Source organism: Andrena cerasifolii, chromosome 8, assembly GCF_050908995.1.
Source record: "Andrena cerasifolii isolate SP2316 chromosome 8, iyAndCera1_principal, whole genome shotgun sequence".
Taxonomy (NCBI): Eukaryota; Metazoa; Arthropoda; class Insecta; order Hymenoptera; family Andrenidae; genus Andrena; species Andrena cerasifolii.
The window spans coordinates 3,314,930-3,332,507 of record NC_135125.1 but is presented as its reverse complement, the minus strand read 5'-3'; the positions used below and the strand labels follow the sequence as shown (position 1 = coordinate 3,332,507).

At 39.3% G+C, this 17,578-nt stretch overlaps 2 protein-coding genes across 8 annotated transcripts in view; both read left to right on the top strand.

Moving 5' to 3' along the window:
• Positions 1-17,578, top strand: part of Sick (sickie) — a 626,930-nt gene extending 609,352 nt beyond the window's left edge. For 5 of the 7 annotated variants that reach the window (XM_076818201.1, XM_076818205.1, XM_076818202.1 and 2 more), the window contains 7 exons: positions 8,688-8,771; positions 10,898-11,539; positions 11,957-12,492; positions 14,153-14,683; positions 14,780-14,997; positions 15,087-15,454; positions 15,806-17,578. In XM_076818201.1, the coding sequence (XP_076674316.1) occupies positions 8,688-8,771; positions 10,898-11,539; positions 11,957-12,492; positions 14,153-14,683; positions 14,780-14,997; positions 15,087-15,454; positions 15,806-15,964 (2,538 nt within the window). In that variant the 3' untranslated portion in view covers positions 15,965-17,578. The remainder of the gene's footprint in view (positions 1-8,687; positions 8,772-10,897; positions 11,540-11,956; positions 12,493-14,152; positions 14,684-14,779; positions 14,998-15,086; positions 15,455-15,805) is intronic. The other 2 variants (XM_076818204.1, XM_076818200.1) reach the window with 1 other exon arrangement.
• Positions 8,799-10,871, top strand: LOC143372252 (uncharacterized). Its single transcript, XM_076818307.1, has one exon. The coding sequence runs from the start codon at positions 9,267-9,269 to the stop codon at positions 10,053-10,055; it is 789 nt and encodes a 262-aa protein (XP_076674422.1). The 5' UTR covers positions 8,799-9,266; the 3' UTR covers positions 10,056-10,871.

Genomic DNA, 17,578 nt, shown 5'->3' with positions numbered 1-17,578 from the left:
CATATTTACGACCGACCGAGATGTTTCGAGGGCTGATCCCCTCGATCGCTTGGAAGCGCTCGAGATTTCTGTCCTCGTATACAAAACGTTTACCGCGCTACGAACAATTTCTGCGCCAGGTTCTTCTAGATGTGGAATCGAGAAGACCGAAAAAAATCACTGGCCCAAAATTGGGGCATGAAATTTCGTTAACTGGAAAATAAAGTCGAATTATGTAAATTCAGAGCGAAGAGTCGGAAAGTTGTTATTTAAAATTTAAAGTAGCATTCAAGTAAAGGAATGTGACTTTGATATTAAGGAATTCAAGGTGTGCGTTTCCTTAAAAAGAATTTTTCACCTTTTATGAAAAAGATCTACTGTGTTTTTAGGAAAGATTTTGAAGATGATAAATTAGACAAAGGAAATGAAAATTTCATATCCTGACAGTAACACAACTTCGGTAGTATGTACTTTTCTAGTCTATTAAAAAACATGTTCTTCTACTTGACGAATAGTATATAAATTAAGTTTTCCCCTAATTACTTCTACTAATTTAAAAAATTAGTTTTTTATCGCGCAAAATTATTTTCTCTTTAAATGGAACCGCATATATTCTTCAGTTTAGTATTGTGGAGTGGCCAAAACGAATTTAATAATATTAAATAATAATAATAATAATACTTGTAATATTACATGCACGAAGTGAATTACCCCTAAATTAATAATCCCTCCAGAAACGTTCGATAAAAGAAAGGATACGACGCCATTTAGGAAAGTCAATATCATCTTCATTTCCACAATAAAAAAGTGCTTCATAATTCATAATATTTGTGCCAACAATTCTTTCTCCTTTGAAAACTAGCTAACTTCTGCCTACAGGTATCTAAGGTGAATGTCCCAATTTCTGCTCATTTCGTATTTTTCTTATTATTATATGCGTTACGTTTGTACTATAGTTGCAAGAAAATAATTCTAAATTATTTAAACATTTACGCGAGTGTTGCACGAGCTTGGGGCAATACATACATCGCTATTTTTCACGAGCAGAAATACGGACATTTAGAGGATTATATATTTAATTACTAATAGTTAAACATCTTAAAATATTTTTCTTAAATAGTTTTTGAATTGCTTGATTTATTATTAAAGAATTAATCAATTACTCTGCAAATTTTCATCACAAACAAATTTTTTACACCTTCCTTTTGACGAGTAACCTCTTAAATGAGCAGAAATTGGGACATTCACCTAATATTTTTCTCAAAACAGAATGGGAACTAGATAGAAAACCATGGTAACCTGTGCAATAAATACTTACACTGCGTTCCATATAAGAGCGTACCAACGCCCCTACCGATTTGCGATCGAACTGCGCAGCTCCCACGGATCTGACGCACGTGATTGGTCGCAGCACTTTCCTGATTGGTCGTAGCCCTTTCCCTGCCGGTTTACTACCAATAAGCAGTGTATCCCTGCGCGAAACGAGTACGCTCTAATGTGGAACGCAGTATAGCATATTATTCTATCAGTACTCAAACCAGCACTCAGAAAATGTTAACTATTTACCCGAAAACTCTCCTGTAACTGTATCACTCCAATTTTATTTAAAACATTTTTTCTTTAAAACATTTTTCGAAATTGCACATCCTCCGAAAAATTCCGATCACTTTAGCTTCTACAGAGGCATTTTGTAGGGAGCGCAGGGGCTCGGCCTCTATAGATGAAAACTTTGAACGCGTTTTTCTCGCAACAACATTTTTTCACATAGAGAAGATAAAATCTGAAAATCTATCGAACCGATTGCTTTGTAACTTTTACTGCTTACTCTGCACACCTATGACCCTCACATGGACTACAACCAAGTATTTTCATCGAGTCTAACCTACTTTTAAAATCGAAAATAACAAAAGTAAAAACCCGAAAAACATTTTTCCTTCGTTTCTCCCCGCCATTTTGCTAATTTTAAAGATAAATCGCTAATTATAGGTCCGAGCGATAACGACAGTCATACTGATCAAGAATCTGTTCGGATTTTTGGGTTCACAAAAGTCTAACAGCTGAAATCGCCTTTACGAGCGAAGCATGAATTTTTAAACACGCCATCAAGACCGCTTTAAAAAGCATTTTAAAAGCAATAATTTTACTACTTCTATATTTTCTATTTACTGCAGAAATGTAGTTTAATAAATAGAAAAAAGTTTTATTCCATTACCGTAATTATTTTCGTCGCAATAAATTCCTGAAGATCGCTGTATTTATCGACGCGCTGACCGGAATGACCCCTTAAGTTAGCTCGTTGAAATTCTCGGCACACTGTAAAGCGTGAGAACAAAATTCTATTTTCCTCGGTAAAGCATGGGCGGACGAAGTTTGAGAGTTAGCGTTGCGTAAAGAATATTTCCAGCCTCCCTCGGAATTGCTGGCGCGAGCACTCACTTTGACAATGCCATTCCAAGTTGACGTTCCAACAAAAGGGGGAGCATCGCATGTTCCGCAACTGCAATCATCGTCGCCAGCACGAGGGGCTCATTCCACGTCCCGCTGCAAAGCGAAAAGCTACAACAATGAGGGAGTCCTGAGATAGGTTCGAGAAAATAACCGTTTGCGCTTTACGAGCGGAATCATCTGGTATTACGCGTGGAAACGTGGCTCACCCACGCGTCCTTTAACCTTTGCCCTCCTCGTGTTCTCTCCCGCTTTGTCGGCGGTGTCCGCGGGAACAGTGAGCGCGAGAATCCGAATTAACTCCTCAAGCACTCCCTTGCCTTTTTCCAGTAATAAGTTCTGTCAAGGTTACTGCCGGGAACAGATTTGGCAAGACCTTTAGAATTATTAGAGGCTGACGCTTTTAAATGTCAGAAGTAGCTGCTTCGTAGTTTGGAAATGGCCTCCCAAAAGTGTTGGGAATCAATTTTTGGAGGCATCGGTAAAAAATTTAACTGCTATTGTTTTAACTGACTTGCACTTTTTTATGCAAACTTTTCGGTTGTCACATTTGGCTTCAACCAGGGACTTTAAACCGGTATTACGTCGACAAAGCTACAGTCGCGTCGGTATTTAAGTTGACGTTGTAAATTTTAATACATAAAAGGGGAATAATTCTATTACTGATAAGTTTAAAGTTTTTTTTATTATAAACGTATTTCCTAGTTCTTAACAAACGCAATAACATAAATGAATTAATTTTGTATCGCTATAATAATTTAAACAATAAACATGTTGTAATTTACTTGGGTCGGAAATTAAGTTGTCACTTACAAGTATGCACATTTTATCTAATTTAAATGCGTAACTAGTGACGCAGTGCTAAGGACAAATGAAAACCGCAACAGTCGGTCGCAACGACCGAATATATACGTGATGTAAACAACCGAAGCTGAGGGTTTGTAGAAAACTCTGGCGTCAACTTAAACACCGACGCGACTGTATACCGAAACCGATATCGTACCAAAACAGATGAGTACCGAAACCGATATCGTACCAAAACAGATGAGTACCGAAACCGATATTGTACCAAAACAGATGAGTACCGAAAAACCGTTACAGAACCGAATTAGGTGAATACCGAAATCGTTAAAGTAATTATCGAAAGCGAAATAAATACCGGTATTTTTCCGGTTCCTCTTTGGGTGACATAGTAGATTCAGGGACTTCAAACCGGTATTACGTCAACAAAGCTATACCGAAACCGATATAGAACCGAAATAGGTGAATACCGAAATCGTTGAAGTACCGAAACCGAAATAAATACCGGTATTTTTCCGGTTTTTCTTTAGCTGCCATGGTAGATTAAAGTAATATCTTCATAGCCCTTACTAATTCGAGCTGTACAAACACCGACATAACGTAATATATTTTCATAAAAATACCAATATATTAAGTGGTATACGTTTAGCGTATAGATTCTTGTCTAATAATATTTTGAAAACTGTAATAAAATCCGAAAACCGAAAAAATTACCGGTAAATATAGGTAAATATACCGGTATTCGCATATATCGGTATGACGTCATACCGGTATTTGCCTATTTCGGTTTCTATAAAGGTTTTGGAGATGGGACCGAAAAATACCGGTATCTTACCGGTATTTTCATTTTCGGTAGAAGTCCCTGGTTTCAACTTCACTGTGTTTCTCCTACGATTCTGCTGATGAATTAGAAATCAAAGAATTGTACTCCATAGACTATCGTAAATGGACCTTTTAGAGCACGTAAGTGTAAAATGAATGAAAAAGTTGGGTGCATACAAAGTTATTTTCTCGAAAAAGAAAAATTAAACGATCGACGACGCCTGGCTCTGATTGTAGGTCACTTCGTCGCCTACGTTTCCGAGGTGGTCTTGGACACTCATCTGGCGATATTTACTTCACGTAAAGTCTCCACAATAAAGTGAAATAAACGGTGACGGGAAGGGTGTTGTCCAGTGATAGCACACGACATCGTGTTTCGTGGTAAAAAAAGAAAGTAGTTTATCTTTGTCGTGATTATAATCGAAATCTGTCGTATAACTTAATTGAGTTCGACAAATACTTGTTAAGTCTCGTTTGTTACGCAAGGCTAAGAAGAGAATTCTTCTTTCAAGAGTTTATTCAACTTCCAAAAAGTTTGGAGATAAGAATGCGTGTTCTGACTTAAATAAATCGTATTTCAAAGTGTAATGAACAAAATATTTTACCTGTTTTCAATATTAACAAAGAGCAAATTCGACTTAGTTTATATTAATTTTATTATTATCCTCAACTAATTGTTTTTATTAGTTCTTTATTTGCATTTCGTATTGCTGTTGAGGGCTCCAAAATTCAACTAGAACACAGAATAATTATTATTATTATACATTTATGTATGCCTTCTTGTTATTTTACATATTTTCTAAAAAAAAGAGTCATCGATCGACACTAAAAAATTTCCCTTTCAGAATGCCCCTACTTTTACATAAAACGTCGATAAATAGGTGTACCCTCCCAATACAGCTCGTCGTTCAATATTTTTTACCGACTTCAAAAAGAAAGAGGTTCTCAGTTCCACGTGTTTGTATGTAATATGTATGTGAAATGTATTATATTTGTCCGCGAATTTCTCCGTAACTACTGCACCGATTTCTGGGAGCCTTATTGCATTTAGTTTAGCTTCAATGAACTTAGGTCATGAAGAAAGAATCATCAAAATCGGTTAAGTAGTTTTGAAGTTACACCAAAAATAAGAAATCTGTTGCATTGTTATTGGAATCTTCCGTTTCTAGCAAATGGTTCTTTTTACGAACATCACCTTTCGCAGGCCTGCCCATATTTTTAAAATAAATGTAGTTATACACCTTAAATAACTAAAAAAAGTAAAAAATAAAAAATTAAAACCGACTTCAAAAAAATAAAAATGCACTGAAAAGTGAAAAATACGTTTTTTCCTTATTTAATCTGTAACTCTCAATTTTTTTAAGTCGACGTCGGATTAAAAAGATTGAGAGTCACAGATTAAATAAGGAAAAAACTTATTTTTCACTTTTCAGAGCATTTTTATTTTTTTTAAGTCAGTTTAAATTTTTTTTAAAATTTTATATTTTAATATGAATATCGAGTGCAACAATGCCATGGAGTTATTGCAATAATTAGTCAACCAGCGGATTTAAACTCGCGTCTATTCTTATGAACGTCCGACATCAAACGTCGATTCGACGTAAAATTGCACGAAGCAGTCCGTTGCGATTAAATGCTACGTTTCGTGTAACCTATCCAAATGGCGAAACCGCAGACCCTGCAGGTCCGCCAGTCTCGATTCGATAGATCTCTCCATCGAATCTGGGCTAACGAAACCAGAAACCCATTCTGCACCCAGAGTACACGATGTACTTGTGGTCGAGAAGGTCGTTGTACCACGAATACAAATCTGGGCCCTTTCTATTTTCGTCGGAATCGCTCCTCGAATCGCCGCTGCGGCTATCCGCTACGGATGGCCACTCGAGGGAAGGAAAGAAAACTGAATTATCGCTCGCCACTGAGCCCAGAAACGAAAATTAGGTGGCTGGGATCGATAGGAGAGGAAGATAGCTCCCGGGTGCCCCTACTCGACGTTATCTAGCTTCCGTGTTCTACCTCAAGGGCCTTTTGATAAAAATATCGGGCTACAAGGTGCTTGGAGGGCATCTTCGTACTTTCTCTCATCTATTTATTTCGTGCTATCGAGATATATTTATTGGTATAATTTATTGGTATCGATTAATAATACTAATAATGGGTGGAATTAATACAGTGGGGGTGGAAAAATATCGAGGAAGGTTTTCAAAATCGATTCTACGTGCGAAAAGACTGCATTGGTTTATTTAGCTACAAACAATTTAATTTAAATAATTTCTTCGTCAAAATAATCGTTTCCGTTGGTAATAACTTTGTTCAGTAGAGAAGCTAATTTTTGTGCATGCAGTAAAGACGATTAGGAATGTATTTGTTAATATTCCATACGTGCTTACACTAGGGCTGCAGTGGTGAATAAAAATAATACAATAAACTCTGATGTTTCGTTAAAAAAGTTGGTACAATACATATACCTATTACAAATTTTAATTCAAAAATCGTGCATCGCAATTCGGAAGACCTACCTAGTACCTGTTAGGGTGGTCCTTATATGTATGGTAAAAAATCAAAGTTTTTTTAAATTTTCTTTTGACTCTCTCAGAAGTTTCCAAATAATTTAAAAGAATTTCGTCTAAAATTTTGTTAAAATATATTAAGGATTAAAGGTCCCTTAATGGCATTGAATTATTATTATTTTGGTATAAATTGATAGAAATTTTTGCAATAAAAACAAAATAATTTTATCAACTTTTAAGTGAGAGTATAACATTAAAAGTCGGACACACATCGCATAGACGAAACGGGTTTATAACGAGTGTGTACTGTATTGTGTAGTGGCATAAGGCTTTATATGCACATTTAAATTTCTCTCACCAGATGCAGCCGCAAACTTTGACGTACATTCTACACATTCAGATTGTTAAACGCATAGATAAAAGCATGGTTTCGGATTCTGATACATAAATATGGGCCCCGTTTCATTAAAATGGACAAGTGACAATTATAAGAAGTCGCAGTTGCCAAACTTGTGCTGCATGCGGAATATAAAGTCCTTGAGCGACCTCTATATATCAAAATATACAAATAAAAAACACGAAGATATTTTTTTTGTCAAATAGAAGATTTTAAGAGTAAATAGAAGATTTTAAGAGTAAAATCTTCTATTTGACAAAAAAAATATCTTCGTGTTTTTTATTTGTATATTTTGATATATAGAGGTCGCTCAAGGACTTTATATTCCGCATGCAGCACAAGTTTGGCAACTGCGACTTCTTATAATTGTCACTTGTCCATTTTAATGAAACGGGGCCCATATTTATGTATCAGAATCCGAAACCATGCTTTTATCTATGCGTTTAACCCTCTGGTCAGACAATACAAATTTTAAAGTTGAAAAATAGGACCACTCTAGTACCTATATATCACAGCCTAATATTAAATCACAAATTTAATAATTTCTGTATAGAACGCACGTCTTGTTTCCCTATTATTCCGACAATCCCTAACGTGAAATAAGGTATTCTAAGTCGTAACGGATGATTTCATTTCTTTTTATGACCAACCGAATCTGCAAAGCGCACCAGATTTGGTAACGAAAACATTAAACATTACGATATGAGGAAGAAGCAGGAAGCAAACGGAGAAACAGATAGGAGTAATTTGCGCCAGTACACTTGAGATTACCAGATTCCATCCCACGACTGGTTCTTCCTACCTTGATTATTCGATCGACGGAAGCTGATTATCTCACATACTCGTGTAACACTGGTTGTCCACAATTACGTGACCCAGGACGTACTTGCATGTCGATACGATCAAAGAATGCAGAAGTAGATGCATCATTTAATGTTTCTGATTATTTTAACAATTTCTGTATGTATGTGGCACCACCTACTACGACTTCTAATGCTTATCGTGACTAATTCTGTTCACCATGATTCTCCCTATATTTTGCAAAGTGTATACGCTAATTCAACTTGCGAGAGATATTAATTAATCTTAATATATAAAGCAGAAAGTTTACATGTTTGTGTGTTTGCCTAAACACTTTCGAACGGTAGGCTCTTGGATCACGACATGTGCCTCAGCTCATTATGCCTGGATAATCCAAATGAATGTGACCATTTTCACACAAAATTTTTTTTTTTAAAAATCAGAATCTAAATTTAGGGCGAAGCCAAGAAGTTAAGCTCCTTTTTATATGGATCTATGAGTTATACATACATGAAAATATAATTTGGAAAATTATACAATAGATATTTGAAAATGAAAATATGCCTGAAACTATTTATTTATTACGTGTTTATTATAAAATATTGCATATCACATAACGCTATATTTATAATAAGAATCATTTAAGAAGGAACCCGTTTCGCGCATGTAGAATGAGCTGATTGGCTCCGAAAAAGCGTTGGTGGGGGTACAGCCAATAGCGGCTTCTCCCGGCACCAATGAGCGTCAACCTGCGCAGAACCGGTCTAAACTCGTCGGTCAGCAAGTTCCTTCTTAAATGACATTGAGTATACATTTGTATGAAACGCAACCTTGAAATTAAGTCAGTTTGGACTTATCAAATAGCCTTAATAGTTAAATACCTATAATTTTCTTACCCCTTTTCATCCCTCGTGCTCCACTTTCTGTTTCAGGCTCACGTGGTGTCAGCTTTCGAACAATCGCTGTCCAACATGACACAACGACTGCAGCAACTTACCGCCACTGCCGAAAAGAAAGTGAGTATTTCATTACTAACCTAATTCCCCACACTTAGGTTAGGTTAGGTTTATTTTCCTTCGGTACAGTCACAAGAATTATGCTCCCCATACCAAAGCGGCATTTCAAGGAAACTTCTTACGTAGCCCAACGACCTCTAGCCCCTTTTCCCCACACTTCCTCCACGGAGTTATGAAACCCCCGATAGAAACAATATCAAGTCTAATCCCATCGAATGAATTTGCCTCCCATCGGGGAGTTTTGCAACGGCTGTCCACCGCTTAACCATGAAATCTTGGACAACACACTGATAGTGCGAAATTTTTTTATAAAGAACGTCGTCGATATGGAATTACTAATTTTCAATGATTAAGAATGCCGCGTGTCGTGCACGCTACCAACGCCATAGAGATGAACGAATATTCTCCCACGTTTCTCCTATATTTATAAACTAACCTAGCACACGTAACCTTCTTTCTAAAGCTGGAGGCATTGAAAATTATCGGTAGCCCACTATGCAGGGTAAGAAAAGTCCCGACAAAACTTTCAATCAGCAGCTGCTACCAAGTTCGTCCCATAATCGAAGGCTAGATCGACCAGGTGACTTGAAAGTCCTGCAACTATTGTCCGCCTTCCCTAGTAATAAGATTCAATTACTAAACGGTACGATCATGATCCCCATCCCTCCAGAAGACGCGAGAGCTCTTGGCCTTCGAGTACCGGGCTCCGAGAACTCCTCTATCGGATCGAATAGCCCTTCGTCGAGGAGCTCTGCTCAGTCGTCCACGCCTAATACCCGCGGGAAAAGGCCGAGTAATGATGTTAATAAGTCAAGCAAGGATCTCAAGCGTCAACGAAACGTGGACGTAAATGGAACGAAGAGGCCTCCTGACTCGAAGCAGGAGCGGAAGGTTCAGCGAATCGCTGCGTCGGAGAAACTGAGTAATTTTCATGCAAAACTGGAAAGAGGATTGAGGAGCATCTCCAACCGAACGAAGATCCGTCGGAAAGTCGATTCAGAGACCGCGAAAGCGATCAGGCTTCCGTGTAACCTAAGTCCACTCCCGCTTAGCGGAACTGATGGGCCATCGTTGGGGAGCAGCTTGAGGAAAAATCTATCCTGCCAGGAGGACAAGTCCGACAAGCTTGGGAAAGAGCCGAGTTCGAAGTCCATGAGACAATTGTTCAGCATGGCTGACTCGTGGAGCAACGATTCCATGATCAGTCACTCGGACAGTTGTCCCTGCTGCCACAGTCGAGAGCCTTGCCCCTTTCACAGAACTGGCATCCATGATGGGGAATGAAGGGGTTCTAGTTTCTTCTTCCTTCTGATGATTTCTGACAGCGCGGATGATGCGATTGATAGAGGAAAAATTGATCCTGTGACCTGAAAAGAGTCTAGTAACGATTAGTCAAAATGTGGTAACGTAATTGCAATATCGAATGAAGCGATAATCAAAGTGGAAATGCGAAACAGAATATTGGAAGGAATATATTAAATACTGCTGGGAAGAAGTATCATTAGTCGTAAATAAAAATAAGAGGAGGAAAATCAGGAGATTTCTCAGGGTTTAATAAAAAACGGAAGAAAGCATAAAGATGTTGGTAAATATAAATTAGCAAATTTTCTCCAGGATGTTTGTTCATCAATGAGAAGAGAGATGAAAGCATCTGTTTGAAGAAAGCGGAAAGAAAACTGAAGGGAAGTTGCATATTGAACCATTACCACGGGGACGAGAACATTTTATAGCCTCGCAAAAAGCTCGCTCGCTGTTAATTATATCGCTTCGGTACCCACGTTTATCTATCACCTATGCCACCGAGAAACAAAAGTAAGAAAGAAACAAACTGCTGTACTAAATCGGTTTGTGTTTAAGAGTCGTATACTTGCAAAATCGTACAATTACCAGTGTATAAGGAAAAGAAAGTCTCCGTCCCCTGGTTCGGTTTCTCTAAGATTATTTTTATGGTCTCATAAATCCCGAGACATCGAGATAAATCACGGACCGTGCCCTCGCTAACGATACGCGCAATTATCCTCAATTTTCCTAACTTATCTAATCGCACCTGTTGCGTGCAAATCAAACGGCAAGAGATTCCTGGCGCATGCTAGAAAGGGATCGTAAACTCCTTGTGCAATTTTCAGGATTCCGAGCTCCAGGAGCTGAGGGACACCATCGAGAGGCTTAGGAAGCAGAGCGCCGAAGCTGGTTTGAACAACGGTTCACCCGCGAACAATGGCCGCCGTCACACCCTCGGGGATTCTGACTCTGGGACAACCGGATGCACTGGGAACAGCAACCACCAGAGTGCTTCGATGGCGAGGCAGCTGTCCGCGGACAGTGTCACGTCGCTGAACTCGTTGAGCAGCGCCTGCTCGGCCAGCAGCCACCACAAGAAGAAGGGCTGGCTCCGTAGCTCCTTCTCCAAGGCTTTCTCCAGGTCGCGAAAGAACAGGCACGGCTCTGTCTCTGATGCTGAGGACTGCAAGGAGAGCACCGGTGGGGATCTCAGCGCACCGAACAGCCCCAGGCTGCCAACTGCGTCGAAACACGAATCCTCGAGGAGCCAAGGCGCCAGGAGCAACGGGCAGACGTCGCCCGAAGTCGAGAATCCACTGACTGGCAGCAAAAGTAGTTCCGCTTTGTACAAGAAGGAGGACGAAGACGTAGTCGAGCTGAAGAAACAACTCAGGGAAAAGGACCTCGTTCTAACGGATATCAGGCTCGAAGCACTCTCCTCGGCGCACCAGTTGGAGTCTCTGAAGGACACTGTTATTAAGATGAGGGTAGGTGAACATGCTTCTTCTTATTACACCCCGTTCCCTTGGATATTCTTTAAATTTAATAATTCATGGAGTATCGGAATCTGTTCTTGGAACGTGTTTAACATTTTACACGGTACAATAGTGTTTGTAATTACTTTGCAGAATAGAGGTAAGATCCTCAAGCGTTCTTGCTAAAAAGAATGTTTCTGAAACCTTCGAATTAACTGTTCTTGAACATTTTTATAAATTTTTGCGAGAAGAGCTCGGTTGGAGTGTTTTCTCCAACGCGTTAATTTTAAAAAATTAATACTTAGAAGCACTTTTGAATCTGTGTGTTGTATGAAGTTTTTCATTAACCATTGTACCCGTTGGTACAGAAAGAATAGTTTCCCAACGTTATCATTTGTTTTGAAACAACTCGCCTTTTTCTTTTTGCAGAACGAGATGCTCAATTTGAAACAAAATAACGAACGTCTTCAGAGGTTGGTAACATCAAAATCCCTCACATCTTCCCAATCGTCGTTGCCTAGTGACCCGGATAGACGTTTCAGCATGACGGAAGTCGCGTCCACTGTTGCTGCGCTTTCGAACGGTGACACCAGTAGAGCGACGGACCAACTGGAAGATTTGAACGTTCCAGAGCATTCCGTGGTACCATCAGTTACCTCGACTACGGGAGAGCCGACCATGGAGCAAGATACAGACGGGAAGAGAATTAACGTGGCGATCTATCTAGGCAGCGAGAAAAACTTCAATTATAATCTCGTAACTGGCAGCACCTCGGACGGTAGCATGGGTGAACCTCCTCACTGTATCATCGCCAGTGTCTGCATCAGCAACAAGACTACTTGGGACTCCCTTGACTCTACTGTGAGACGTTGTTTCAAAGAGTACGTCACAAGGGTGGATCCGGTAACAAACTTAGGTCTGGGTGTCGACTGTGTTGCCGCTTATCACCTTGGTGAAGCTTCTAGGTACGTATTCAGCAATGAATCAATCTTTCGCCACTAGTATGCAGGATGTTTTGTTGACACCTAAAAAATTGAAGAATACACGACTAAAACATTTAGAATAATTTTCTAAATATGAAGATAATAGTGTATTTCACTTTATTGTGAAAGTATGCTGTCCACACCGCAATAGTAAAATTGAATTATTTAGTTTAGTTTTGTTACTCATTGTGACCCAAGAATGGTATACAAAGTGCAGAGCGATACTATATAGGCGATAATTTAAATTTGAATTTTCAGTTGGCCTGGGTGCGGGATAGTTGTCTTTTGATTAACACAACTGTAAAAAAAAATGGCAAAAATTCATGTGTGCAGGTTCCTTTTTCTCTTAAAAATGTAAATAAGATTCACATTGTGACTCACTGACCAACTGAAAATTTAAATTTAAATTTTCGCCTATATAGTATCGCTCCGCCATTTTACACATATTTCGGAGACGTGGGTCGCCTTAGATTATTTATTGGTATCATAGAGGCACGCGCTGAGCCCTCGCATAGATTGCAGGCAGTGGCGGATTTAACAGGGCGGCTGATTAGCAGTTGCCGCCTAGGCCCCTGCACAGAAGGCCCCGCAGGGCCCCATGACCCCCAAAAAAATTATGATGAGGTATAGGTATCCAAACACTACATTTTTTTCGTGCTACTACACTTGGCCCTTTTTTTTGTAAACTACCTCTTCATTTCCCCGAAAAAGGGGCCCTTCTCAGAAGGATTCCCTAGGGCCCCATCTCCAAAAACAAATTATGTTTTAATCAAATTATAATTTTGATTTCAACCAAATACTATATTTTGTTCTGTACTAATACACCTAGCCCGTTGTTAGTAAGCTACATCTTCACTTTCCCCCAACAGTGGGCCCGTTAGAATGTTTGCCACCTGGGCCATTTTTCTTAAATCCGCCACTGATTGCAGGATACTGTTTGGATTTAGATTTATTATCTCCATAATTTGATTACACGGAGAAAGAGGGTATTGTACAACTGATTACTCTAGTTCTTCTATAAATAAAAATGACAATAACATTTTGTAGAGAGTGCGAAAGATATAATTCATAACAATAGTGAAAATAATGATGCAAAAGATATTTAGCTATGTTACACGCTCCCTAATATATTAAAAATTACCGTAATCACCAAAGTTACTTAATAATCTTTCTATCTAATACATAAATTTTTATCTAACACTATTGCAGAATTATAATTCATTTTCGTACTATACATATAAGGGAGTACAATTGGAAAGTATCAATGCTTTTACATCATCTGCAGACTGTAGATTTAAACAAACTCTTATAATCTGCGTAATATAAAATATACAAGCTTGTCATCATAAATAGTGAACCTCATATTAAACTGCTAAATCTGTTTTGATAGCAGCTATTAGGTATTCATTAAGCAACATCATAATCACCTAAATACTTTGAAATCTGCTGCATTCAAATTAACACATTCCCAGGGAGAATTAATAAAATTTGTTCTAGTTCGTTTCTTATATACATATGTACCTGCCAAAAGGAAGACCTTTGAGCAGTGCTAAATGAAGAATCCTGCGGGCGAAGTTTCTACTTTTACACAAACTATTTACTACATACTTGCAGATATAAACTTTGTCGTTTTTCGATACAGATGTACCACGGACTCCCAGCATCCAGAACTGCTTCCTTGTGGCTATCTGATTGGCCACGTGAAGACTATTTACTTAGTGCTGTCCGGTTACTCGTGGCTGGCTGTGGACACTTTAATACCGCGATCCATTGTGCAGCGATTGATATCTCTGCTAACCGAGCATCGTAGGGTTATTCTTTGCGGCCCGAGTGGTACTGGCAAGAGCTATTTAGCCGGAAAACTGGCTCATGCCCTAGTAGACGCCGATAACGATACAAAGGATGCGGCAGCGGTAGCCACGTTCAATGTGGACCACAAGTCCAGCAAAGAGCTCAGGCAGTATCTCGCTCACATCGCCGAAAGATGCGACTCGAACGCAGCTGACGAACTACCGAGGGTAATCATTCTCGAAAACTTGCAACACGCTGCATCCTTGGGGGAATTGTTCAGCGGTCTCCTTGGTACCAGACACTCTTCCTGTCCAGCCATTATCGGTACAATGAGCCAGGCTACATGCAGCACGACAAACCTTCAGTTACATCATAACTTTAGGTACCCTTTACCTTTCTTCTTTATGAATAAATGCGCATATACTTCCATTCTTTTTCTTATGTATATATTCGGGTTTCCACACTTTCTTCTTCGTAGGTGGGTGTTATGCGCTAACCACATGGAGCCGGTTAAGGGATTCTTAGGTCGTTATCTCAGGCGAAAGCTGTTAGAGCAGGAGCTACGTGAATGCGGTGGCACCAGAAATGCAGAAATGGCGGCGGTCGTGGAATGGTTACCCCGGGTCTGGTTACATCTCAACAAATTCCTAGAAACCCATAGTAGCTCCGACGTGACTATAGGTGCGGCGAGCAATTGTAATAAGTATTACAATATATCTCTATACTCATTTCAGCAGCGTACTGTTTCGGTGCAAATGTTTGATAATAAATGTACGGCTGTTTAGGGCCGCGACTATTTCTATCCTGCCCAATGGAAGTAACGGGTTCTCAAGTGTGGTTTACGGACTTGTGGAACTACTCCGTGATACCGTACTTGGTGGAAGCAGTCAGAGAGGGATTAACACTTTACGGAAGACGTGTCAGTGGAAATGGAAATGGCGACTCTTCTTGGGAAGACCCAGCTCAATTTATCACTTCGAGTTATCCGTGGATATCTACGCACGCGGTACACGGTGGCAGCGATGCCCTTCTTCGTTTAAGACCCGAGGACGTTGGCTACGATGTTGTTACTTCTGGACACACCTCTGGAGTCGGTGCGTCGAGCGTTAAAAGCCTTGGTAGCACACACAGCGACACCGAAGGAGATCCACTGGTTAGTATCCTTCTTCAGCCTATAGTCTACGAAGGAAGAATGCAAAGTTACATTGGGATAATTTCATTTTTTTTTCTTCTTCGTGTTTGGACACTAATCGTTTTAACTTATTATCGCAGAAGTACATCGTATGAAAGGGAAAAATAATATTCGAGGCGTTTCACTACAGGTGGTAAATTGCTGTCGCAGATTTGTCGTGATTCAGAGCCCCATTTTTAAACGTCGATAACTAAAAAATGAAGCCATTACCAGTAGCACCCCGTAAAAGGTTTACCACCTGTAGTGAAGCACCCTGTAGCTGCAGCAGCATATTGCAATATAATAATTAATGAACATTTCCCGTTGTTGCAGCTGAATATGTTAATGAGGCTACAGGAAGCAGCCAATTATTCGAGTCCACACAGCAACGACAGCGACTCTGTTACCTCCCTTGACTCGTCGCACACTCGCCACTCCGAAGACATGAGTTCATCGACGTCGTCGTCCAGGGGCGTAGAATCGGCGCTTTAATTCGACCATTTCACTGCTATTAACGCGAACTAAACAGAATCTCCAAAGACGATCGTGCATTATACATCAGGCCAGTTTGTGACATCCAGTTGAAGAAGTAGCGATTTATACCTGTTTGGGACGTACAACCGGATTAGGATGCATATAAAAATTTAACGAGAGGAAATGAATCAAAAATGAACCTTTAAATATCTTTAGGATACGAATACAGATTTTCTCCTTTTAACTTTTTACAATGGAAATTATCAGAGAGGTAGTAAACGATCCAAGTGTCAACGAAGACTGCGACATGTTTTCAGCAATACGTGATACGATGCTCTTTATATGTAAAAAAAAAAAAAAATACGTCCTTCCATTTTGCTCTTACATAAGGCAATGATGTGCATTACAAATGAAATAAGAAATTAGTTGTCAAGAAAAGCAAGAAAAAAAATTTTTCCAATGCCTACAGCTGGCCTATATTTATTCTAGATTTTTACGTGCGTCAGGCACTTCGGTGTGATATGTAATTAAATAAGTAAGGGACAAGTAAGCCATAATTGCTATGTCCTTCGAATATACCGACGTAAATGTGTACGTCGCCACTCGATGCAATAATCCACGCTGCCGTTACGGAAGTACGAGTCTATTTTAAACAGATACATTTCTACGATCAAATCAAGTACGGTTCACGTGAGGTGTAGCTTAACGGGGATCTATTCGAGAAATTTGGATGGAATATACAGTATTATCATAGGGCGTAAAAGAAACGGCTTCGAACTGAGCCATTGATTTAGGATCGAGGAACCGCCATTCCTCTCGTCCACTACATTCAGGTAATAGCTTATCTTATTCGATAAACGGATCTCATGGACGAACCGCTCAACGGAGTGTATTGTCTCGCCTTCAGGAATGCAGCACAGTTCGAAGTGAGCACTTGATGGGTGTGCGTGCAAAAATAGTCTATTTATACATACTTTGCTACGAAAGCTCTATTTAATTAAAAAAAAAAATGTTAATATAATATATATATTATAACATACACACACACACACACATACATACACACGTAACTCAACCTAACGATGACGGCGCTAAATGTATGGTACGGATAAAGTTTATAACTAGCCAGTAAGATACGTGAGTAATTCTGGTCATGTAACATTGTAAATACAGAATACGATTGGGATATACGATGACGCTAGATGCAAATTGACTTCAGAGTCCCATTGTAGCCTGCGAGATCTTTTTTAGTAGTGGTGTGTAAAGTGTAAAAAAAAAGAAGAAAAAGATGAGAGAAGAGATGGAAGGCGGAGGAACTAAATCCTGTACGTGCAATTCGTCAGACTGCAGCGTGTCACTCTCGACTGCCAAAATGACAGAAGATAACACAGGCTACACGCAAACACTATACATATTGTACATGTTTAACAGGCCTTTAGGCCGATTTCAGATTCCGATCGGTGGCACGATGTCCTGAATACGGTGTGCATGTAACGTAACAATTATACAGTCGCATTTACAGGTTTTTTACGTTTGTACCGTATTTATACGCTGTACGACGCTGCACTCGACCTTTATTCAAATAACGATAATTATTGTGTCATCAAATAAATCACACTAAAATTTATATAA